We start from the raw sequence: 25,280 nt of genomic DNA, 5'->3' as shown, positions 1-25,280 counted from the left end.
AAAGTAGCTAGAGATTTTAGGAGGAACAGATGAGGAGGTGAACGGAGCAGGTATCACACATGTAGCCTGTGTCAAAGGCAGAGAAGTGCTGAGTCTGGAGAATGGAAAGTAGGCCAGTCACTTGGAGATAGGACTGGGAGATATGATTAGATTTCTGCTTGAGGATCACCTTTGTTTGTTCCTATCTGTGTTAGGCCGTGGCAGGAATGTGCCAACTGCCAATTAAAGTCAGGTGAGCATTACCCGAGATAAATAATTTCCTGTCCACATTTTTTCTTTAACTCCTCTACAGATGAAGGTTAACTTTCTAAAAGCCCCATCTCTTGTTCTCCTTTTCTTCATTGCCACTTCCAGTACACGTTCCCTGAAAAAAAGGGGCTAGAGGACAATCTAACCCAGCACTTTCATTTTCTAGATGTGGAACTTGGGGTTCAGAGCCACATGTCCAACATGAGGTAGGAAGGCAAAGTCAGGACACAAACCCAGGTCACTGGACTCCAAAATCCTGTGTTCTTCCTGCTGCAGGCAGTTGTTTCACTGCAGAGCATGACACAGAAGACACAAAAACGCTACCTAAATTTAATTTTGGTAGGTCTGATTAGAGATTAGAATCTGTAAGGCCAGCTTTGCAGTTCCTAGCAATCACTTTTTAAATATTCAGAAATCTGACAGAGCTGAACAACAGAAAGAAAATTCCAGCCTATTACTTAAATTGGACATTCACATATTTAAACAGATCAATTTTTAATATTTATCTCTTGTATCGGAGGCAGTGTGGTATACTGGCTAAGAGGCTGACCTGGGGATTCAGGAAGACCTGGTTTACCTCTGGCTATGTGACCTGGCAAGTCACTGAGCCTTTCCCAGTGGCCCTGACAACTCTACCCTATACATTGCAGAAAAGGTGCCAATCCACATTGGTAAAGGACATTCCTCACTGGGAGCTCCCCTGATAAAGTCATGGGCTGAGGAACAAAGCAAATCTGTGCTACAGCATGAAACGAGAAGAGACAAAAATGCAGTTAAAAGTGGTAACTTATTTGCAGAGACAAGGCACCATGAGCTCCAATAACAACTATCTCAAATGACACAGTGTCTCAACAATTCAGATGAGACTTTTACTTATGTAACAAGATGGACAGAATGGCAAGGGAGAGAGGAGGAGACTTAAGGCAACATGTATCCAATACTTGGGACATTTTGCTTCAAGTGACCTTCATGCAATATGGATTTTTTAAAAAAACCTTTTATTTTAAGAGTTCAGCAAATAAATGGATTCAAGAGTAAGATGCATTCAGTATCAAGGATTTTGTTCTTTTGGGACTGATTCTCCTTCCTTATCTTGCCCATAACTCAGAACTCCTGGGCTCAAGCAATCCACCAGCCCCAGTCTCCCTCAGTAGCAAAGATTACAGCTGTGTCCCTCCATTTCAAGAACCAGGGACTTAATTCCACAAAACACAGAAGAGCTGAATTCAGGAACAAAGAAAGTAAGCTAGCAGGAAGAACACAAATTTTACCCCCTTTCAAACTTTGAGAATCTAAATGAAAGACTGGAGGGAGAAGCAAAATCCCTACTTTTCATACCACTCAATGAAAGAGGATATTGATATTTTCAAGGATTCTTTTTTTTTTTTTAAGCAATCAGGGTTAAGTAACTTGCTCAAGGTTACATGGCCAGTTATTTCTGGGTCTGGTGCTAAGTATCTGAGCCCAGATTTGATCCCCAGGTCATCCTGACACTGGAGCCCATGCTCTGCCTCGCTGAGCCACCTGGCCGCCCCTAAGCAATTGGGGTTAAGTAACTTGCTCAAGGTTACATGGCCAGGTGTTTCTGGGTGGGTGCTAAGTGTTTGAGCCCGGGATTTGATCCCCAGGTCATCATGACACTGGAGCCGGTGCTCTTACTCGCTGTGCTACCTGGCCGCCCCTCAAGGATTCTTACTGCAACCATCTCAACCAGCTTAAATCCTAGTCACAAGGATGTTCAAGGACAAGATTCTTGTTTGCTTTCCAGGTCCTGTATAAAGTTCTGTCACAAAGGTGCTAGGCTTTGGACAAGAAACTGAAGACTTGCTGGAGAGAGTGTAGACAGGACTTCTGGTTCACAGACTACTTTAGTGCAGTTTCCAATCAAGATCGCTTTCCCAGAGCATAGAGCCTACTCTTTGATATACCATAGGTATCAAAGGATCTGAGGTTAGGGGGAATTTTGAGGGACAAGAGTAGATGGGGCTGCACTACAGACAAAGCCCCATAACTGGGTACTGGGAGGACAGTGGGATGTGACCTATTTTCCTACCCTGTGCCTGGATGATCATGAACTCCTTGGGGCTAGACCACAGCTTCCACTTTGGGGACCACTGGATGAGATGATGGTCTGAGGTGTCTTCCAATACAGATTCTATGATACCACATATGGCTCAATCTATATACAAATAAATTAAAGATGTACCTTGGTAGCCACTAGAACTGAATACAGTCGCTAAACACTGCAAGGCTTTTCCTATCTTCTGATATTCCTTGGGCAATGCTGAGAAAAGAAGAGAAATAATGATTAGTTAATCTGAGGATAAAAAGTTATCCCAACTATGATCTACATTCATCAACCACTTATGTTAGTCAATACATTGCCCACGTCTTCATTTTCACTTTATTCTGTTTTTTTACCAATTCTTTCACTACTACATTTACCTATGAGGAAAAAATACATGGGTTGCTGTTTGTACTTTAATATTGCCACTGCATGGCAGATCACTTGCTGGGAAGGCACAAGGAATGCATCATGGTGCACTAAGCCATATGGTTCAGTAGGAAGGCAATGGCTAAGAACAGCTGCAAGAATTCACATAGCTCTTAGGGTCTGCAAAGCATTTTAAGTTATCTTTTCTGATTTGGGTCCGGGCAGGATCACTGAATCACAACTTCTCACTCCCTAGTTGTGTGACCTTGAAAAGGCTGCCTCCGCCTCACTTACCGAAGGGTACATGGCTAGTTCGCACAGTGGCTAGGGTGCTGGGCTTGGAGTCAGAAGACCTTTGGTGAAATCCTGCCTCTGACACTTATTAGCTGGGTAGCCTGGGAAAGTCACTTAACCTTCAGGGCCTCAGTTTGTGAAAAAATGAGGGAGGTCTCTGAGGTTCCTGCCAGCACCAAAGCCATGACTCTATGGCCTTCTGGGGACTTGACTTTTGTCTGTAAAGTGAGGAAGTTGGAATCTCTGGTCTCTAAGGTGTTCTTTTCTCAAACTCCTATTCTATGGTTCCATAGACTTGAAAAATGCAAAATTCTTTCAAATTCAATAGATTTGAAAGAACTCTAATCCAAAACAATTCCTAAGTAATGGATGCATTGTCATGCATCTGTATACTTCCACAGCTGTAAGTAAGAAGAAAAAACATTCATATTTGAAAATTTATGTTAATACTTACTAACAGTTAGCTAGCATTTGGAGGCAGCTAAGGTGATGACTGAAAAGAGTGCTGGGCCTGGAGTCTGGAACACTTGGGTTCAAATCTAGTCTCAGACACTTACAAGCTATATAACCCTAGGAAAGTCAGTTAATCTCTATTTGCCTTAATCCCCTGGAGAAGGAAAGGGCAAACCACTTCAGTATCTTTGCCAAGAAAACTCCATGGACAGTGCTGGCACTCTATAGTCCTCTGGGTCATAAAGAGTCAGTCAGACATGACTGAGTAAGAACAGCAAAAGCCAGCATAGCTGTTTACTTTAATTTTACCCTTGTAGCCACTCTGGGAAGTGTTTGTTATCATTATCTCCATTTTATAGGTTAGAAAACTAAGGCAGGCAGACAGACAGACAATAAATCTGGATTTGAACTCAAGGCTTCCTAAGTCTTGAGCCAGAACTCTATCTTATGGGCCACTTCTAACATAAATTCCTTGGAAAACTACTGGCCAGAAGAATTGAACTAAGATGTGCAGACTTAGCAATCGGGTGATCTTAGCTGCAACTCAATAAATCTGATTAGATGCATGGCATTTTTTTTTTTTAGGGTTTTGGTTCTGCCATCTGGAACTGAGTATGATATCTGCCATGTGTTTCACAAGCATGGTGTGCCTTCAGTGTGGGTCTTGTTTATTTCTCTGGTGATAAATACACCTTAAATACAAGCTTATTAAGCTGCCGTACCTATTCACATATACATTCTATACATACATATATAAATTAAATCAGATTCAGCAAAAGAAATGGTGACTAAATGGATGAAATAGTGTGTAAAACCACACCCACCACTCACCAAATCTGAAGTAATCACTCACATACCATGCTAATTTTGAGGGAGGTGAGAGAGGGTCACAAAAGTGAAGGACAAATTAGGATTCCACAGTTTAATTGGACCTTTGAGGTCACTCCCTAAGCAATTAGTATTGGCCAATCCAAGTACAGGGTGTCGCAAAAGTCTTAGCACAGTTTTAAGCTTTAATAGCCTAAAAGTGCACTAGGATTCTTGGGATGTCCCATTTATTTCCTTTATAAGAATGCAGAATTTTGGTGAGGCAAGCGGGGGTGAAGGGGGTGAAGGAGAGAAGGAGCAAGCCTAAGTGACAAACTAACTTGGAGAAGTGGCAGGTAAGGGGGTGCTATTCTGCCTCCAGTCTTCTGTGTGTGTGTGTGTGTGTGTGTGTGTGTGTGTGTGTGCGCGCGTGTGTATGCTCGTGTCTTCACAGGTCCTGCTGCCTGCAGACTTTGGAGGGTGACTGTAATGGGAAGTGGAATTTGAAGACTCACAGACCTTTTGTTTTTGGATTCATTTCAGGGGTGAGGGAATGATAGGGCTGAAAACTGAACCCCGGAGAGTAGCAAGATACCTACTACTTTCCATCAGCTGTGCAACCTTAGCTAAGTCAAATAACCTCTTTGAGCCTCAGTATCTTTATCTCTAAAATGGGGATACTTGTATTACCTGTCTCACAAAGGATATGCTTTTATAGTTCAGGGAACTGTGGGTGCATTGCCACATAGTGTTTTTTTGTAGTATTTTGTAAAAATATTTTCTTTTGTCTGTAAGTTATTTGTTATGGCCAAAAGCATGGATTTTTTTTTTCAGATTGAACACATGCTGACATGACTTTTCATACTTAATTTCTGTATTCAGAATACATCATCAGTTTTCTTTGCCATGGGACAGAAGCAAAGCTGTCATTACTTCTAATAGATGTCCCTCAGGCAGGGGCAGCTGGCTTGTCAGCAAATTCTAAGTGATTTTTTTTCTGATAAAATGTGACTATTTGAAAGTGCTTTGAAAAAAGATCTCAATTGTACCACCACTTCTACAACAGACTTATCCATCAGTCAGTTAGAAAACATTTAATAAGCACCTACTATATGCCAGGCGCTGTGCTTAGAGCGGAGTATATAAATATGAAAAAGGCAGTCCCTACCCTCAAGGAGCTTACAATCTAATGGGGGAAGAACAAAGAAAGAAGATGAAAAGTGGGGGTGGGGGCTTACTGATCTCTAACTTGTTAATTAATCTATATCATTCCATACTTAATATCCACTTTTTTAAAAAAAAGTTCTCTGTTTCATCTTAATTTTGGAAAAAACCCACCTACTACTCTGATTCATCTTAGTTTTGGAAAAACCCAGAACTTTTAAATTTATTTTTATTCTTTTAATAAGAACAAAGAGGATCCAACTTGGTCTTGTGTTGAGTACTAAAGTAACAAGAAATTATCAATATGCTTTTCTGGTTAAGCATGCAACCAGTATCCCTTCGCCAATACATGCCTTTGTGTATTATTGGAAGGATATAAAATGATGTTTCTATTAGCTGTACTGCTCTAGAAATTAGTAGCATCAGCCTGCTGTACTGGAAACTGTACTCCCAGTTTTACCTTTAAGTCTTGGGAAGCCATGTCAATAGGTTAGCCTATAAATTGTGGGGGGCAAAGGTCAACTTTCCTCTAATGGGGCCAAGCTAATGGTCTGATCTGGCTGCTGACAAGAGCTCATTTTCTATGGGGTGACTTGCACATAAACCTAGGCCTAAGACAGTAATTATACCACATGGTCATGATTATCAGGGCTGCCTATTTTCTCACTGCCCTTCCCCTCCCTATACCACTTCCTCGGCGGTGGGAAAGAGAAGGGACATTCTGCCCCTCTAGCTTCTTCTAGAATGGTGCTTATGCTTTTCTATTTTATATGCTAAGTGCCATAGTAGCAGCTATATTGGTATTAGCTATAATAATAATTATTAAAAGTAATATGATCTTTTCTGTCTATTTCTAGAAATTGCAGGAATACAGGCATGTACATAGATGGCATCTTAGAGACTGACGTGGGGAAAACACACATTGTGTATATTCTCTCATCTACCTAAAATCCCTGATTTAGGGAAAAAAACTTTATTAAAAAAAAAGCACACCACAAAAAAATCCATGTGGTAAAGTAGATTAATTCCCATTGATGGAAACAGAAATGACTAAAACTCTCAGTTTTCCAAGTAAGGGTTGAAGAATGGGGTATTCTGATTAATTAAATTTTGGCAGAGAGGGCATGGTCATGATAGATAGATGCATCTGTTTTCAACGAAATACAGGATATTAAGAATCCATTTACTATCCTTAACATAATTACATTCCTCTTTGGTGGTTCAGAATTTTAAAATGTTTGAGGCTTACTCTTAAAGAGTATTAGCTATCATTGTACTATAGCTATGGTGCCAGATAGTAGAGAGTACCTCTTGTACAACTCTCGATAGCTTCTCAGAGCATCTGGCGCATAGGCAGTTTTCACAAAATTTCTCCTTTAGCATTTTATTGGTTAAAAAAGTATGCAATGCAACAATTACTCTTCAGAAGGGCATCAGAAATCTAAATTGTCTCTACCATCCAAAGTTGAGGTAAGTCATTTAAGTCATCTGGCCATTCTCAACAAATCCTATGGAAATTGTTACACACGTAAAGAATCAAAGTAAGCAAACACTGATTAAATGCTTACTCTATCCCAGGCACTGTGCTAAGCTCTGGGGGTACAAAGAAAGGCAAAAACAAACAAACAAACAAAAACCAAAACCCAGTCTCTGCTCTCAAGGAGCATATAGTCTAGTGTGTTATAGAGCATTAACAACAATAGATGCCTGACATATAAATTCCTTTTTTGGGGGGAAGTGAGAGGGAAAGGGAAATTAGGGTTAGGTAACTTGCCCAGAGTCACACAGCCATTAAGTGTCTGAAGGTGGATCCGAACGCAGGTTCTCCTGACTCTCAGGCTCCTGCTGCTCTCTCCACTGTACCACTGAGCTGTCCCATAAATTGCTTTAAATTTTATAATGTGCTTTATATTCATTATCTCATTGCCACCATTCCTATTTTATATTCATGAAGAAATAACGGTTTTAGCATGACTGACGACAATTTAACCATGTGCTGCTGAGGAAGACTCTAAGTTGTCAGGCTAATAACAATAACAAAAACAACAATAACTAAAGTTTGGAAAGCAGTTTTGGGAAGGAAATAAGCATTTATGCAGCATCTACTATATGCTGGGCACTGTGCTTTCTATAGACATCTCACGGGATTTACAAATGTTATCTTATTTTAGCCTTACAACAACCCTGGGAGATAGGTGCTATTATTATCCCCATTTTACAGATGAAGAAATCAAGACACACAGAGTTTAAGGGATTTACCCAGGGTGACACAGCTAGCCAAGTGTCTGAGGCAGGATTTGAACTCAGGTCTTTGTGACTCCAGGTTATTCAATGCACCACCATTTCAAACTATCTCCTTGAGCTGACTTACCTAATTTTCTTCTGGGGCCACTGGATTCATTAATGTGGTAAAAATTCAAACAAACAACAACAATAAACAAGGGTCAACAAATGTCCAGAGTGAGACCTACGTCCTGTACACCGCTTCCAATGTTCCTGTCCCACTGTCAGCAGCTCCTTCACACCGTCATCCATGGCCTTGGTGAACTTCCCGACAGCCTCACATTTCTGCTCTCTGTGAAGCAAAGACAACCCAGGGATTGATTAGAGGAGCAGGCTCTTTGGTGGGTTAGGGCTGTGTTTAAACAATGACTGACACCTGCCAACTGTGCTAAGCAGGTGGACACACTGGTGGAAAACAGCCGCTAACTTTCTGTTTGGGGTCTATCAGCCGCCTTCTCCCTAATGGAGAATGAACATCTTTAACCCAAGATCCAGTCATTTTTTTCTCAAAGTCCAGAGTTCCCGCTCAACTGTTCAGTATAAAGGTAATAGACCAACTAAGAAAACATACACATCAGTTATTTCTTCAATGTTTCTGTTAAAATTTTCTAACTGCTCATTCTAGTAATAATTTACTAATATGTAAAGCCTTACTGAGCCGAGTAAGTTATCTACTGTTTGTAGAGGTAACTGCTGGTGGGCACATAAAAAGTTTGCTGAATTATATAAAAGAAATAGTGGAGAGTCAGAAAAATATTTGTTTCTTAAAGTGGTCAAGAAAAGAACCTAACAGGTTTCAATGAAGTGGGGTAAATGATACCGTAATCTAGTATCATCCTCATGAGTGGAAAAAAATTGAGCTTTTATTTTCTATCCTCTATGGAAATGCAGTGGATCAGGGAACAAGCAGACTTTGGGAGAGGAGGGAACCAATCCATGAAGTAGATGACCCAACCCATGTGATGGGAACCTGGCTGTCCATTATCTTTGCCTCCTGACTTAGCACGACCACACGTCATCTCCGAACTGAACCAGATAGGAGCTCGGCAGACAAGATTATATGCCCTCCAGTCTTCAGAATGATTCAGCAGGAAATCAATGCTTAAATATTTGTGGATTTAGCAATGCATATACAACAGTTTTTAGAGGATGACTTAAGTCTGGGCTTTACCCATGCGACCCTATCTTAGACATCTTTTTATGTTTTTTTGCATTCCCTATTTAAACATGAGAATAGTGGCTACCTCTCTCTCTCTCCATGCTGCTTTTGAAGAAGCTTGAAAGATTAACTTGGGGCTGCGTGTAAATTTAAGGCACATTAAAAAACCAACTTATTAAAGCACTGTTTATCACTCAAGCTTATATATGGCATAAAGCACATTAAAAAATCTATCACTACTTCAAAACTGAATACAAGACCTAGTTTCACAAAAGACACATGTGATTTCTGTTTTAACGGCATAAAGAAAACATTAAGGTTAAATTCCCAAAGAAGCCTGCACCTTCAGCTCACTCAGCCAAAAATATTCCCATTTTTTATCTGAATCTTGTTCTTTCTATCATCACCCGGAAATCTGATTGTTTATTGATTCTTTAACACGAAAATTCTATGAAATCCCAACACACCCTAATCGTTCACAATTGTAAATGAGTCATATCTGGTGGCTGGTTCCAGTCATTGTCACAAGAGAGCCATTCTGAATGGACCCCTCACTGTCCCCTGAGAGTAGGACACTTACACTCTCTAAGGTTTCCTTGCTTCTTTCACAAACAAAAGAACTGTTTCTCAAATCCTAATCACAGTTTTTACAAAGCAGATAGATAGTGCTGGACCCTGGAGTCAGGAAGACCCAAGCTCAAATACAGTCGCAGGCACTTACTAGCTCTGTGACCCTGTAGGCAAGTCACTTAACCTTGGTTTGCCTCCATTTTTTTTTTTTTTTTTGCTTTTTGTAGGGGGAAGGGCAATTGGGGTTAAGTGACTTGCCTGAGGTCACATGGCTAGTTTTTTGTGTTAAGTGTCTGAGATCGGATTTGAACTCAGGTCCTCCTGACTCCAGAGCTGGGGCTCTATTCACTGCGCCACCTAGCCGGCCCTGCCTCCATTTCTTCCTCCATAAAATGGGGATGATAACTACTCCCAAGAGTTGTTGTGGGGATCAAATAAGATAATATTTGTAAAGCATTCTGCAAACCTGACTGTACTACATAAATCACTAGCTATTATTTTCTATAGGAGATTAGGTACTTTTTATAAGCTCTTACAAAGCACATGGGGGGAAAAGAAGATCTTCAGGGTTGCTTCTTTCAAGGCAAATATGTAAACAGGTTTTTGTCCAGGTGAAGATAAAGTAGCTGTCTGTTGGTTCCACACTCCTTTATCATATTTATAATGCTTTTATGAAACTGCTGTTCAATGCTGTGCCAATCATCAAGGCATCAAACTTTAAAGGAGAAAATGAAACTGAGACAGACCTGGGCATGACGGAGATAAATCGGGGCTAGGAGCAAAGTCGGCTTTTCTTTTTCTAGTTAGATTTACCATGGTGATTTACCGTGGTTAGTTCATATGGGATCATAAGATTTTAGAGCTGGAAGGGACATCAGAGTATTGCCATCACTACCTCTCCTGATAACTAATTCATATATAGAGCCTTAAGGTTTTCAAACTGTTTTCGTATCTTATTATTATTTTGTTTGTTTTTGATCAATGAGGGTTAAGTGGTTTGCACAGGGTCATAGCGCTTGTTAAGTGTTTGGAGCCTCATTTGAACTCAGGTCCTCTTGACTCCAGGCCAGGTACCCTACTGCTGCACCCCCTACCTGCCTCTGTTTATATATATCATTTCATCTGATTCATTTAGTCCAATCTCTCCTTTTCACACATAAGGAAACCGAGACCCCTGTGTTGCCTCTGCAAACTCAGAGCCGTAAAGGACCCAGGAGGCAGTGGGGTGCTGCTGAATATTTAACACTTGACTACCCAAAAAACATAAACAGTACACATTTTAAAATTTAATTTGCATTATTAACATTTTCTCCATCACTTAAATGCTCCATCAGGGTAAGTCTAGACCAGAGGCAGGCCTGTTTTTGTACTTGTGAGCTAAGAAGGGTTTTTACATTTCTAAAGACAATAAAACTTTATTTATAGATTTACAAATTTACTAAATAAAACTTCATTTACATTCTCAGCTCACTGGCCCACTGACCATAGTTTGTTGACCTCTGGTCTAGACAATCAACAAAAGGATAAACCAAGCCCTGATTTGAAGCATTTGTCTATTTTTAGGTCCAAGTACTCAGGTTCCAGCTGCTGGCTCTAGCATACTTCTGAGGCCATCTAGTCCAACCCCCTGAGGAGGCATGTGGTGTAGGAGAGAGAATACTGCAGTTGGGGCCTTAAGACCTGAAGCCCCACCACTCATCACCACCACCATTATTATTGGATTTAGAGTAAGTATGAGAGGATGATGTGGGACATATGGGTCCCAGTTTCCTTATATGGTAAAAAAAAAAAAGGGATTAAATGGATCAAATGAGATGGTACATGTGGGAGGGATGGGCAATTCTTCAAAGAGCTACATAAATAAACGTCAGCTAAGATGGTGTCCACAAAATGTGGACTCCATTCCTAACACATTTCACAGACACTATTCACCCAGTGTGAATTCAGGTCATTATCAACTTGGTCTAGACTGCCATCCCATGGGAGGTAAAAAAGTAGATAGAGAAATGGAAACCAAGATAGCACGGCTCACATTTCTATCAAGTCCAGGTCTGGGGCCTCTGGTTCCATAGTTGAAAATATCATGACGCCCACCAGCTCGTCTTTTTCAGCCTTCCTCTTCCCAGTTTTCCATTCCTAGAAATAAGAACATTGTAACGTAAAGGGGTGAGCACAAAGATTTTGTCTCTTTTGTTCTCAGCGCATCCATTCAGCCACCAGCAGAGAAGAGGGATGGAGATTTGTGCATTCTGGACCTTCAGTCTCTTAACTTACTTGGGGTCAAATCATGCCACATATACTTATGTCCTGAACAAACCATTTAACATTTCTAGGCCCATAGCTCCTTCATCTGTATTTTTTTTATATTTTTCTTTGCTTTTTGGAGGGAGGAAGGTAGGGCAATTGGGTTTGTGTTAAGTGCCTGAGGCCAGATTTGAACTCAGGTTCTCTTGACTCCAGGGCCAGTCCTCTCTTCACTTCTTCACTGCGCCACCTAGCTGCCCTGTTCCTTCATCTGCAAAATGATGGCCTCTTAAGATACCTTTCCAGCTCTAAATCTATGATCCTATGCAGGTACTCACTGAAACCCACTTAGAAAAGCAAACTGTAATCATTTAGACACAAATACTTTCCTTCCTCTGTACCTTTGCTACTGCATACCCCATCCCTGTAATGCCCTCCCTCAATATTTTCACCAACAGAAAACCTAAATACAACCAGTTGTGGCGGCAACCACACTGGCATACCCAGGAAGGCTGCTAGCACAGGTTCTTAGATCTGCTTTACTAGGAAAGACAAGCTATTCAAGGGGTCAACAATCTTCTTAATCACATTCACTAGTTCAGGGGAAAAGTCAGCACCCTGAACTTCAGAGAAAATACAATAAAGACCAACAGACAGGGCTCTGACTGTCTGAATCAAAACAATATTGCTATACACTTTACATACATCCCTGGATTGAGAGAGCCTTTACATCTGAGCAGGCGGGGAGCTCTGAACGTGTGGGCACTCAGGATCTCAACCAAGAAATCACAAGGTCCTTCTCCTAAGCAAGCCCCCCAAGCAAAATACCAAATCAACATATCTGTACTCTTCTCAGTCAGAAGGTACCACAACCCTCCTGACTTAGGGCCTAATTAGAAAAGAGCAAAAGGTGTGAAAGCCTTCCCACAAGCCAGCCTGTCCTAAGCAGGCTTCCCTTAATGGGCTCCACCTGAGGCCTACTAATGGGCCAGGAAGATCTTAAATCCCATTAACATTACACCAATACACACCTACCATCTCCTCCACAAAGCCTTCCTTTCTCTCCCCAGTCTACAGTGATCTTTCCTTTCATCAAATACTTAAAAGATTTCATTTCCCTTTAATGCACTTTTACTTTGCTTAACATCTTTGGGTATGCATTTTACACCACTGAAAAATGACTGAACAACAATTGCATCACACGCATCTTGACAATAAGGGAATCTTATTCATTTTTGTATGAGGCAACTAGATGGTGCAGTGGATAGAGCCCTGGTCCTGGATTCAGGAAGACCTGAGTTCAAGTCCAACTTCAGATACTTATTCTTTGTTTGATCCTGAGCAAGTCACTTAACTGCTGTCTGCCTCAGGTTCCTCATCTGTAAAATGGAAGGATAAAATGAGATAATATTTGTGAAGCATTTTGCAAACCTTAGAGGGTTATGCAACACCTAGCCATTATTACTGTATCCTGTGAGCTTAGAACTGTTTTCTTGCATGTTAATAGGTATTTCATAATATTCAACAGAACCCAATTCTTTTTTTTTTTTTCTGAAAAGATGGAGAAACACATGCTGGGTGATTATATAGATGGCTGAATTGCTTCCCTGTACACCACACTGCCTGTCCCTCCTCTGTAAGGTCTGCAAAATTATGAGACCAATTTTGACAATCCACATGAGGAAATCATCACACTGCTTTAAGCATACCAGGAAGACTTTCCATAGCCATCTTGCAGACAACACTCATGATAACGTAAATACAAATAAGTGTGAAGGACCCCATTGTCTTCTCATTTCCTCACAGCATGCACACATACACAAGCCAGTGAGAGATGATGGAAGACTTAATTTGGCTTCATAATTATGTTTTGTAATCAAGTGTTCACCTAACAAGAAATGCATCTTAAGAAGTCAGCTAGTCTACTGGAGCCAAAACAAAGACTCAAGGAGGGTTGCTGCAAACAAAATTTCTGTAACTATGTTCTAAAAAGGCCAAAGTAGTTTGATTCATTTTATAGGATTTATATACGTCATCCATATTTTGTTGCTTTGATATAACTCATATTTTTTTCTTTGCAAGACTTTTGCTGATGCCTTTTTTTATATCAATCACTCCCCTCCTTAGAACTGACCTCTCTTTTCCAGCAAAGAAAGAGTTAAGCAAAAACAACTGATATAATATCCACTCCTGAAAACCAACCTATGCAATATTCTACTTTTTGCATAAGTTCTCTGGGACTAAGACTATTGTCATAATTACTCAAGAATACAGCTTTCTTTTTATTGGTTAAATTTATACTATTGTAAATAAAATGCACAGTGATGGGTGTATTATTATTCTGGCTAAGCTTATTTCAATATGCATTAGTTTATATAAATCTTTTCTTGTTTCTCTGAATTCATTTTTGTCATTTATTATTACGAAATAATATTCCACTACTGGATAGAACAGTTGGTTTTACCATCTATTGTATGATGACCACCCTACCCTGTCACTAAACCTATATGTAACTAAACCATAAATATATATGCTATGTCTCCTTAACAGAAGGTGAAATCCTTGAGAGCAAAGATTGCTTTACTTTTCTGCTTGTATCCTCTGAACTTATTAGCCCAGTGCTTGAAAATACAAGAAATGCTTAAAAAACAGAATTTTATTTGTTTATTTTATCATTGCCAATTTAGCTACTGCTTAGCCAGTGGGCAATCATTTTATTTCCCATTCTTTATTACCATAAAAAAATGTTGCTTGACTATATTTATACAAAATGTAAATTTTATTTATAATAGCATAATCTTTCAAATCCACTAAAATAAAGCTAAACTCTGAATAATTACAATTACCAGTCCTGGTTATTAATTATATAGACAACTATTTCTCTCACACATACTAAATATTATAGGTTATTACTGATGTCACATTATACATATCATATATGATCTTTCTATGGAGTTATCTATACAAGAGAATGCTTTCTGTTTTTGATCTGCTTCAGATAAATGAACATTACTCAGATTACTAGGTCAAAGGGTGTGAAAAAGTTTTTGTTTTTAGACAACACTGAACACTTTCCAAAAGCAAAAAAGAAATATCAGTATCTTAAGTTTGACTCCAAGAATGCTTAAAAACTTTCCTTAGGGGAAAAGACACTTCCCAAACTGACAGTAATATATTATGAGCAACCGATAGGGGCCTCTAACATAAAGAAGGTTGCCCACTGGGGACACAGAGACCACCAAACATTTTCTGTTTACCACAAAAGTCAAGTTGCCATCAGAAAGTGTAGTACCAAAACGTCAGTAGGCTCATAAAAAATCTATTTTTTCTTCTATATAATTTTATCTTAAGACCAGAAGGTTGGAAGCTATTCTAAAATGTCATCTGGTCCATTTCCTTGACTTTACAACCTAGAGCTTCCGGAAGGGCTAAGGACCTCGCCTATTTTTAAAAAGCCCTAGGGAGACACTCATCTTGGATTTCTTTCTGTTCTGTGATACCCAATTCCTCCCTCCTGCTACAGGTTCATGTGGATTTCCTCTTGTGTCTTAAGAGAAGGATCAGGAGACAAGTTCCCACACTGCATTTGATAAAATCAAATATGAAAACTCTGGCTTTTTGGTTGCGACTTCCGGCCTTCAGTATCTGAAAGACCATAACGAAGTCATTTCCTACCTTTTCATCCCGGAAATTCAAGAACTGCTGGAAAACTTCACTTTCTGAGATGACAGGATGACGACACATTCTAGTCATCCAAGCCTGGAGCCTTTCCATTCGCATCTTGATAAATTCTTCTTCAAAGCGACCTGGAAAAGTCACATGGGGATAAATAACCCAGTTCTGCCCCAAGGCATGGTTAGTTATTAGGAACAATGGAAAGGCCTTTTATGTAGCTGGCTAATAAAAAGCAAAAACTATTTATTGGAAAAGAAAACAACCCACCCCCATGTGAACTTCTGGCTAGCCTAAAACACCAACTACTCATTGAGTACTCAAAGCCCATCCTGGGGGAGTTTTTGAAAATGGAATGCATTTGCTAACACTAATGCATTCAACAACACAATATGCCATCTTGTTGTATCTGACAGAATCAATAATCACAGCCTGAGTGCTATTTTCTTGAAGGACCTCCAAAGCACTCAGCTACCTCAGACTAAACTGTAATTGAATCTAATGGAGCTTGCCATTAACATTATGCCAGTTCCTGGGTAAAAGTAAACAACAGAATGTGATTTCTCTCTCTCTCTCTCTCTCTCTCTCTCTCTCTCTCTCTCTCTCTCTCTCTCTCTCTCTCTCTCTCTCTCTCCCCCTCTCATTCTCTCTCACATATATATTCTAAAAAGTAAAAATAAAACGTAATAGAAGCAGAAAATAAATTTAAAATAGAATTCAGCAAGCAATCCTTAAAATTTGCACCAAATTTTTATATTTATAGAAATCAACCTGTCAAAAATGCTGCATGTGTTAATTTTCTATAAACACAAAAACTGTGCAAATGTCAGATAAACCAATGCACAAATGCACCATTTTTCTCCTTTTGCCTTTTAAAAATTGCCTTGAAAACTAAAAATACCTAATTATGGAACAAATGCACAACTGGGAAATACTTCCTCAGATTTTATGGACGAAGACTCCAAAACAGAGTGCTTAAAAAGGATGACTTCTCACCTATAAATGTGGGTGCAGTTCAGGACACCTTAATATTTAAAAGCTTAAGAGACAATTGTAAAGTAAGGTTAATCAGCCAAAAAGCAATGGGCTGAGGGAATGATGAAATATTTTGTGTATATATACTATGTGAATATCAAGGGCTAAACTGTTTTTGACTATTTTAACAGAAGACAGAAATCCACAGAGAGCTGAAATAAGTCTGCCACTATATTATATACACAACTGAATATTTATTATTTGGCTGTGAGTAGCTGAAGAGGCAGGAACTTAAGTGGTTAATAACAAGTTCATCTGTAGGTTACTATATACACCAAGGCTTTGCAGCAACTGCCACCATGATTTTGGACAGTTCTGTGCCCAAGTTTTCTGTTGGAGAAATTCAGTATTGGCTCTCATGGATTCTTTACAACCTGACTTCCTCTTGGGCTCTTTCTTCAATGGTAAAAAAAAATGGCTGGATTTAGACAATCTTCAATAACACGTGTAACAGCACTATTGTGAAGTTCAAATGAGATAAGGTAAAATGCTTGGTAAAAGGCCTTTACGAATAACTTCAGCTATAATTTGCTAAAGTCCCCTTTTACCTATTAAATTCTCTATCATTCAATGATTACTATCAATTGCAGGAAAAAAATATCACGCAATGTTCATCTTTAGTCTGAATCCTTCACTCTTGTGTCAATATTTTCCTTTTGTTGTCAAGAACAAGAAAGAACTGTTAAAAATGGAACTTTCAGTGGGGTACAGTTCATTTAACTACACTTTAAGTGAATTTCTCTTGGGCACTCTGGACTTCTTAAAGGTAGGTATTACATAAATAAGAAGACTAAGCAAATATAATATCAAAAAGTTTTTTTTTTCAAGCGATATAAATACTTTATTTCATTAACCAAAATCCTTGTATCTGCAGAAATAAAAACAAAATGGCAGCCTGAAATTTTGCTTTGGAAATATAGCTCAAAGCATCTTTAAAAAACATGGCGTCTTAAGATTCCTTGACTTCAAGAGGGTTTCTCTTATATGTAAGATGGCCCTAGAGATTCATGCCACCAGATTATAATGACTTACACACTTAAATACAGCAATGTCTATGGACCTTTCTTTATTAGCCCTCAAACAGTATTTCGTGACATCCTTCATCTCTTGGGGAGAGGTTCCAAAAAATAGTGCCAGGTCCATGTAAATCTCAAAAAACACAAGAAAACAACAAGAGTGTTTTTCTTGGAGAGAGATTCAGGGAAGCAAAACCATTTTCTTTTTTTTTTGGAGGGGGAAGGCAGGGCAATTGGGGTTAAATGACTTGCCCAATGACACATGGCTAGTAAGTGTGATCAAGTGTCTGAGGCTGGATTTGAACTCAGTCCTCCTGACCCCAGGGTTGGTGCTCGATTCACTGTGCCACCTAGCCACCCCAATACCATTTTCTTAAAGGTTTTAAATAATCAGCTTTGGAGTTCAACATGGAATCATGTTGCATCAAGTTCTACATTAGGAAAGAAAGCACTAAAGGAATAGTCCATTTACCTAATCACTAGCAGCAGATTAATGTCCATTTTTTACTGAAAAATTGCCCAGAACTTATTTTCCTGTCTCAACTATGATCTAACTCTCTGTCCAGTAGCATTTAAAGCAGGACTTAGAGAGTTCATCGAAAGGTAACCTCCATTTCTCCTATATCCAAAGAATTTCATTTAATCATCTCACAAAACAAATGAACACTTGGCACAACCAAGGAACAAAAATGCCTCATTCATAATATCTCATAAAGAACTCAATCTCATAACAAGCAAAAAAAAAAATATATACAGATTAATATCAGTTGAATTCTTCATGGATTAATTCTGAAGTGTACAGATATGCCACTTCATCATCTCCTTGCCACTCACTGTGTATTCAAGTGTTTAAGTGATGAATATTTTCATATAATAATGCTAGGGGGATTCTGGGCAGGAGGCTAACAGGGGAGGAGGGGGAAAAGAAAGTCACTTCCGGGCTTTTCAATTTCCTCGGCATGTATCCAGGTCAGTGAATCAATGCTCATCTTTCTTCAGACAGAGGGGCTGTTGCTTTCAAGTGGCACACTGCTGGCTGGCTAGTTGCCTGCCTTTAAAAAAAAACACTGAGTCACAGCATTGGGAGGGTTGGGATAGAGGTACCCACCCTGCTTGGAAAATATCATTCACTGTACATGAAATAACTGTTCTACATTAAGCATTTGATTCCTGATAAAGCCAGAATTACATTAAAAAATACCACAAAACCCAAAAAACAATACCACCCTACACACACAAGTTAGCTCAGTAAATCCTGTTACTTTGGGAGGCTAGTGTATGTGACTGATTCAGAATAGTCAGAGGAATTCAAACAAATCTGTATATAAAAATGAAATGAACTTAAGGAAATGAAGAATAAATAAACTAGGTTTGATTGAAAAAAAAAGCTAAGGTGGGTTTTATTTGTGTTTAGATTTAAACAATTAGACTGAAGAGAAGCTAAAATGTGTTCTTCAAAGCACGATTACCATTTTAGAGAGTGTTATAGTTTTCTACTCAAGTGAATTCCTGAGTATTTGAAAAAATGTTTTTAGATAGTAAAATGCTTTGCATGGAATTGTGCAACTTGTTAATGAAAGGTATATTGGAGAATCACTATTATAATTACTGCATTTGTTACACTATTATATTTTATACTGTTATATATACACGTATATGTATACACATATATAACAGAGATTTATTGTATGTGAAAAGATACCATAAAACCATTTAGAGAAAATCTTTATAAAATAAAGATATCTAATTTTAAAAATTTAAAGCATATTTTTCTTTTTTGAGGTACTGGCCTCCCTTCCAATCCCCTCCATTCTTCCCCACCCTGCCCCTTCTCTTTTACTGAGGCATTCTGGTATTGTGGAAATACAAGCAGACTTAGAGCCATGGCATCTGGGTTCAAATCTAGACTCTGACAGTTAGTACTGTGTGAGCACTGATGAGTTACCTGACTTCTCTAGGCCTCAGTTTCTTCACCTGTAAAATGGAGTTAATTCATTATTGTCCTACCTACCTTACCAGGTGGTTTGAGGTAAACCTCAAAGCCCTTTGCAAATGTGAACTGATGTTACTATTTCCTTACTTTTTTAAGGGAGATGGTAATAGGGACACATAATAAAAGCTAGAGAATCATAAGAATTAACATAAAGTGTATCTGCTAGCCCCTGCATCTTTAAGATATGATTATACTTTTATTTCACTAAAACTCCTTGAAGGCCCCAGAGAAAGATCCAAAGAGAGCCTCAGAGCCTCCAGGAGGCTTTAAAATAATAACAGTAATAATAAATGGTAATAATTGTGACAGGCTTCCCACTAAGATTTCCTCCCAAATCACAGACTCTGCTCCTTCAGACTGGAGGTAACTTCCACGACTACTATGTCACAATAGCAGTAAAAGCCAAATGCTATCTCTATTTGAATAATAGTAATGATAACAATAAGAACAATAATGATAGCTAATATTTATATGGTACTTACTATATATATACGCCAGGCATTGCACTAAGTACTTTACAAATATTATTTCATTTTATCCTCACGATAACCCTGGGAGGGAGATACTATCTATCATTACCCCCATTTTACAGATAAGGAAACTGAGTCACAGGACAAGCCACTTGTCCAGCCACCCAGTTAGTAAGTGTCTGAGGCAGGGTTTGAACTGGGGTCTTCCAGACTCCAGGCTCAGGGTTCTACATATGACAGCACCACCTAGCTGCTATAGACATTTTAGGATTCACCTGGTGCCTTTTTTCAAAGACTGGTTATACAGCGGCATCAATCCTCCTTTCTCCAAGTTATTCTATAATTGCCGGGCTCAGGTCAGCAACATACTCACCTGTAACTTGCTTGTCCGGGAGGGAAGGAATTGGAATGGCTGACCCAAACTTAACCAGAAGACGCTCATAGAGCCAGTCAAAGTGCTTATACCTGTGGTTGACAGATCGATTAGTGTTCTGTAAAATAAGAACAGAGAAAGAAAAAACAAATAGATAAACGCCATGGGTACAGAGTTGGAGAAATGAACTGGAAGTGTTAACAGAAACACACTTCTAGCTTTGACAAGCACGTCTGAGGTACTCACAGTGGCTGTCAACTGATATTCGATGTAACTCTTTAAACCGTACATCTTCGAGCCTTTCCTGGGATCTGCTACAACACAGTCAAATGTAGAGGTGGGGTAAACCCACATTGGGCCATAATCTCCAACCTGCATGCAGAACAACGTCCCATAATAAATTATTTTCATGAAAGAGAAGCACAGCAAACCTAACTGGTATAATCAGTCAATGGTTAAAGATTCTCTTTTCAGGACAGAAGCCCCTTCCAGTAGAAATCTCCTTGCTCCATCTCATGGACGTAACATACATGCATCTTGGTGTCAGATCTTTTTCCCTTATTAAGTATCACACTCAGAGAATGTTTTATGTATGAACATAAATTTGTTTTTACTCTGAATTCCACATAAATTTAATTTAGAAAGCTTTTAGGTTTACTAGATTATCTTCTCTAGGAAGGGCAACTTTAAAATAAATTTTCCTACCTTGAACTCATATGACAAAATTAGGGATCCAGGCCTTTGGCACATTATTGGGGATGGTGAGAGAGACTCTTCAGTATGTCAATGAGGGCAAACTTGGTCAATTGCTCCCAGTATGGTTTTAGAAATAGCAGACTGCTAAGAAATCTTAGCCTCATTTTCTCACTTTGGAAATTCACTGAATCTCAAAGCTTATCAAAAGATTGTGGGTCCAACTACCAGAGAACACATGTTTTATAACTTCTCCCCCTCCAGCAAGATCTTGTGATAATGCAGAGGGTGTTCCCTGTCTTCATTTGGGGCTCATTGTATTATGATAAGGCCTTCTTCAGTTATCATAGGATAAGTAAATGGGGACAGCATAAATCCACAGCTCCCATTCCTGAAATGTATTTATTTTGGGACACACAGCTGGGATGTCCTTGGCTGTTTGGCATTCTTATCTGTCATCATAATTTGTGGATGAAATCCCAATGTTTTTTGTGTGAATTATGTAAATATTAAGTGAAGGACACAGTTCTTCTAAGACTAATATCCTTAATGGTATCTTTAAATACCAGTTTTTTAATTTGTTCATTTCTTATCTCTCGTGTTACACATGGTTCAGTGGTAAAAAGCATGATTACTACAGACATTAGAGAAGGTGCTGTATTCTGATACTGCGTGTTTATTTTTCTAGCCTATAAACTCAAGCATAAAAATTAAGCTTATCAACTCATCTCAAAGGTCTGGTAAAAAGGATTTTCCAACGTGATCTAGTTATGATACTCTTATTACTAACAGTCTTAAAAAGAGAAAGAAAACAGATATAAATAGCAAAGATGAAGGCATTAACACCCTAATTATCTCTAGCATTTTTAAATACTGAAGGATAATGTCAATTATTTAGGGCATGTATATCTTAAAACTTTCACAAAAGAAACATAATTCTCTTAGTACTAACATTATCTTTAAAACAGCTTATTTAGGAAGAAAAAAAACCCCACAAAATAACCAAAAACTTACAATGATGGAAATTTTCTCTTTGGGTTTTGCTAGCTGCTTTGCCAATAAGTATTGTTCCATTCCAGGTTTTGCAAATCCAGGAAACCTAATCACAGAAATAAATGCTATTGAGTGCCCCAATCTTTCCTTATAAGAATTTAAATCCTCCCATTCCTATTTGCTTTTTAGCAACAATTTTCACCTTGTTCTGTCTTTCAGACGCATGCACTAGAAACAGTGGTGTGTTAAGTGATACCTAGTCTAATCAGATTGCTCAATGGCCAATTAGTCATTTAATCAAGCTGCAGTTACTAAGAAAATAATTTTATTCCAGATGGTGCTATATTTACAGGCATACTGTTCATCTTAAATCTACAAAATTCTATCACCCAATAAAGGGCAATGAGACAATTTGGAAAATTTCATTCAGGTTACAAGAGAGAACCCTTAGAAGCTTGAGTTGGCCACATACTGAGGTGTGATTAACAGAAAAGGACCGATAACTTTATTTAAGCATAGAAGGACTTAAGCATTGCAATGATCATCTTTAAATGGGCATTTGGGAACAGGGTGGGGGGTATAATTAAATTACTCCTTTAGAAACCCTCCCCCCCCATATACACAACTCAGTCTTCTTCCCCCATTTCATTTTTGATCAAAGCAGTATCATTTAGCTCAATTACCCTCTTTACTGACCAACTCTGCCTCTAAGTGACATCTGGCTGCTTCCAAAACTCAAGCTCACCTTGGGTAGTTTTGCATTCAACAGACCATGGCACAGGCTTGGAAAGCTATTATGAAGATGTTTTGAGCAACATCAATAACCATGACATAAACATGCAATCCCCCAAAGATGACTACTGAAAAAGGGATGCCATCTATTTGGGTGTTCAGGCTTTGGCAGGTTATTTCCTTTGGCAGTAATTTTCCAAGTGTCATATTAAAACGCAGATCTCATTTCTGTACATAAAAGCATGTTAACTTGAGGCATGCTTATTACAATGGCCCTCTTTAGTATGGAAGATGTTTGCCTTACAGGAATACTGGCATCTTTGATTCTTTGACCAAAACAATACAATTCAGCTCAAGCATCACCAACCGAGACACTCAAATTTTCTGGACGTGGTCCCTTTCACTTGAGTTATTACATGGCTGCAGCCATCTCCCAGCACATCTTTGGAATCACTTTCCCAGCCTGCAACACATTCTTTGCAATATTTTGTTAGGTTCTTGAGAGCAAGATCCTTGTCTACCACTTATTCTGTATCCCCACCAATCAACTACTGGGATTTAACTGGATTGACTGAAATGCCATTTTATGGCTTCACCAAAAATTGTCACGTTCTAGTCTTAGAAGGAGCAGCTACATTTAGAAAACGGTGACAACATTGTCTAAAATGAGCTCAATTTTATGTGATTTATGAGATTAATCTGTCTCAGTATTGTTAGTCCACAAATCAGAACAGATGCAGTAGAAAGCTCTTTCAAAGCTGGAAAGCAAATGTTAATACACAGAACTAAAATGTTTAGTGTTAAACAATATTAAGTTATAGATACTGCTCACTGATAGTACATTGATAGATTAACAAGCAATTTATACGGTATCAGATGATTTAAAACATTTCCAACTGTCTAAAAAAGGGCAGTTAAAAGGATTATACTGGGATGGGATGGGTGCCTCAGGCAAACCAGAGACTTGGTACAGAGCCTTTGGGGTCCTTGAAGGGGTAAAGCTCAAATCCCATCCCCCACCAGAAGGGAGTTCATTTAGTTCAACATCTTCACTTTACAGATGAGGAAAAGTCACACTGCTATTTCCAAAATTCAGATCTTTTTAATATCATCATTAAGCTGCTTTTCATAATCCTTAATCCTTTTTCATTCCTGGTACTCTTACCCTATTTTCCAGTTATCTTAATTTTAAAGAAACTATATAACCCTGAAGTATTTTAATGACTAACAAGGAAGAAATTCATCCAACTCAAAACAGAGCAACTTCAGCGATATGATAGGACTTTTTCCTGCCTTCTGGGCAACTAATAAAACTTTTATTTTGTCAAAGGATGTCTTTTATTTTCATTTAATGTGACTATTTCTCTACTAAAAACAATAGCATTTATATAGCATTTTAAGATTTGCAAAGTACATTACATATGCTATCAGATTTGATCTTTATAACAACTCTGTAAGACAGGTGCTATGGTTAACCCTACCCTTTAGTGGTCTTTTAAGACATTTTTAAACTTGCTGGGACTTTAAACAGCCTTTATTTTCAGCATAATATCTGAAAAAGAATTGTCATAATCTTAATAAAATTTCAATTAAAATTACTGACTATAGTACTTCAAAAATGCATTTTAAAAGTAAGTTGTCAGTGAATGGCTTTATTTTGTATATATGTAAACAAATACAAAACTGAACAATGTCATAGAAGGAAGAAAATAAATTTTTTAAAAAGGATGGGCACTAGTCTACTTTTACAGGCTAATTACATATTTATTCCCTTTCCATGAATTCTATGTTCCAGCCCAACTGACTGTTTCCCTTATGCACCATCCCATCTTCTATCTCCATGCCTTTGCCCAAGCTGTATCCCTCGTGTCTGTAACATTCTCAGAAAAGGTTCTACTTCCTATACAAGGCCCTCTCTGATTCTCTTATTTGCTAGCACTTTCTCCTTCCCAAAATGACTCTGTATATTTTCTGTATTTATTTACTTATGTACATAATGCTGACTTGAGGGCAGACACTATTTCACTTTGGTCTGGTACAGAACCTGAGCTTAGTAAAGGTTTGTTGAATTTAATTATATAATACAAATATGCTAATTTAAACAATGAGGTAACAAACAGGATGGTCTAAATAAGAATCACTAAATTTGTGTGTTGTATGTAGGATGACTTTATGACATCTACACTGAAAAATGGACTGTGAATACTAAGATTAAAATGAAATCAAGGTGGCTTTTGTAAATATCAGTGAGTTGTTCATCAGAGTATGAATACTGTTGGCTGACTCAAGAAAATCATTAATTGTTATATTTCTCATAGGCCACAGTGCTACTATACACTACAGAGCGTTCTTTATCATAAAATCCCACTATGATAAAAATGTACTATGTTATTATACCTTCCCCATAAGGAATGGTTCTATAAATAATTTTATTTAAAAAGTAAATGACCAGATAAAAAGGTTAATTAAACAGCAACAAAAATATAAAGTAGCAACCCTTGATGGTTATTTACTTTCAAAAGTATCAGTAGAATGGCAGAAAACTAAAGAATTAAGCTTGATGTGCTCTAGGTTTTCATTTGACATCATAAGGAAACGCTCAATAATTAATGAAATTTTTTTTACAATAACATCTCTGAATATTCT

The 25,280-nt window shown here is 38.3% G+C and overlaps 1 protein-coding gene across 3 annotated transcripts in view; it reads right to left on the bottom strand.

The window, feature by feature from the left end:
- Positions 1-25,280, bottom strand: part of SNX9 (sorting nexin 9) — a 130,493-nt gene that overhangs the window by 12,886 nt on the left and 92,327 nt on the right. For all 3 annotated transcript variants that reach the window (XM_069070309.1, XM_069070310.1, XM_069070308.1), the window contains 7 exons: positions 21,924-22,008; positions 20,463-20,588; positions 20,217-20,334; positions 15,333-15,463; positions 11,446-11,549; positions 7,873-7,976; positions 2,456-2,533 (listed from right to left, as the gene is read on the bottom strand). In XM_069070309.1, the coding sequence (XP_068926410.1) occupies positions 2,456-2,533; positions 7,873-7,976; positions 11,446-11,549; positions 15,333-15,463; positions 20,217-20,334; positions 20,463-20,588; positions 21,924-22,008 (746 nt within the window). The remainder of the gene's footprint in view (positions 1-2,455; positions 2,534-7,872; positions 7,977-11,445; positions 11,550-15,332; positions 15,464-20,216; positions 20,335-20,462; positions 20,589-21,923; positions 22,009-25,280) is intronic.

This window comes from Petaurus breviceps, unplaced genomic scaffold (genome assembly GCF_028583685.1).
Source record: "Petaurus breviceps papuanus isolate PSGF00001 unplaced genomic scaffold, PetGlider_PUasm1.0 90808, whole genome shotgun sequence".
Classification (NCBI taxonomy): Eukaryota; Metazoa; Chordata; class Mammalia; order Diprotodontia; family Petauridae; genus Petaurus; species Petaurus breviceps.
The sequence above is the reverse complement of the archived record's forward strand: the minus strand, read 5'-3'. Positions and strand labels throughout refer to the sequence as shown.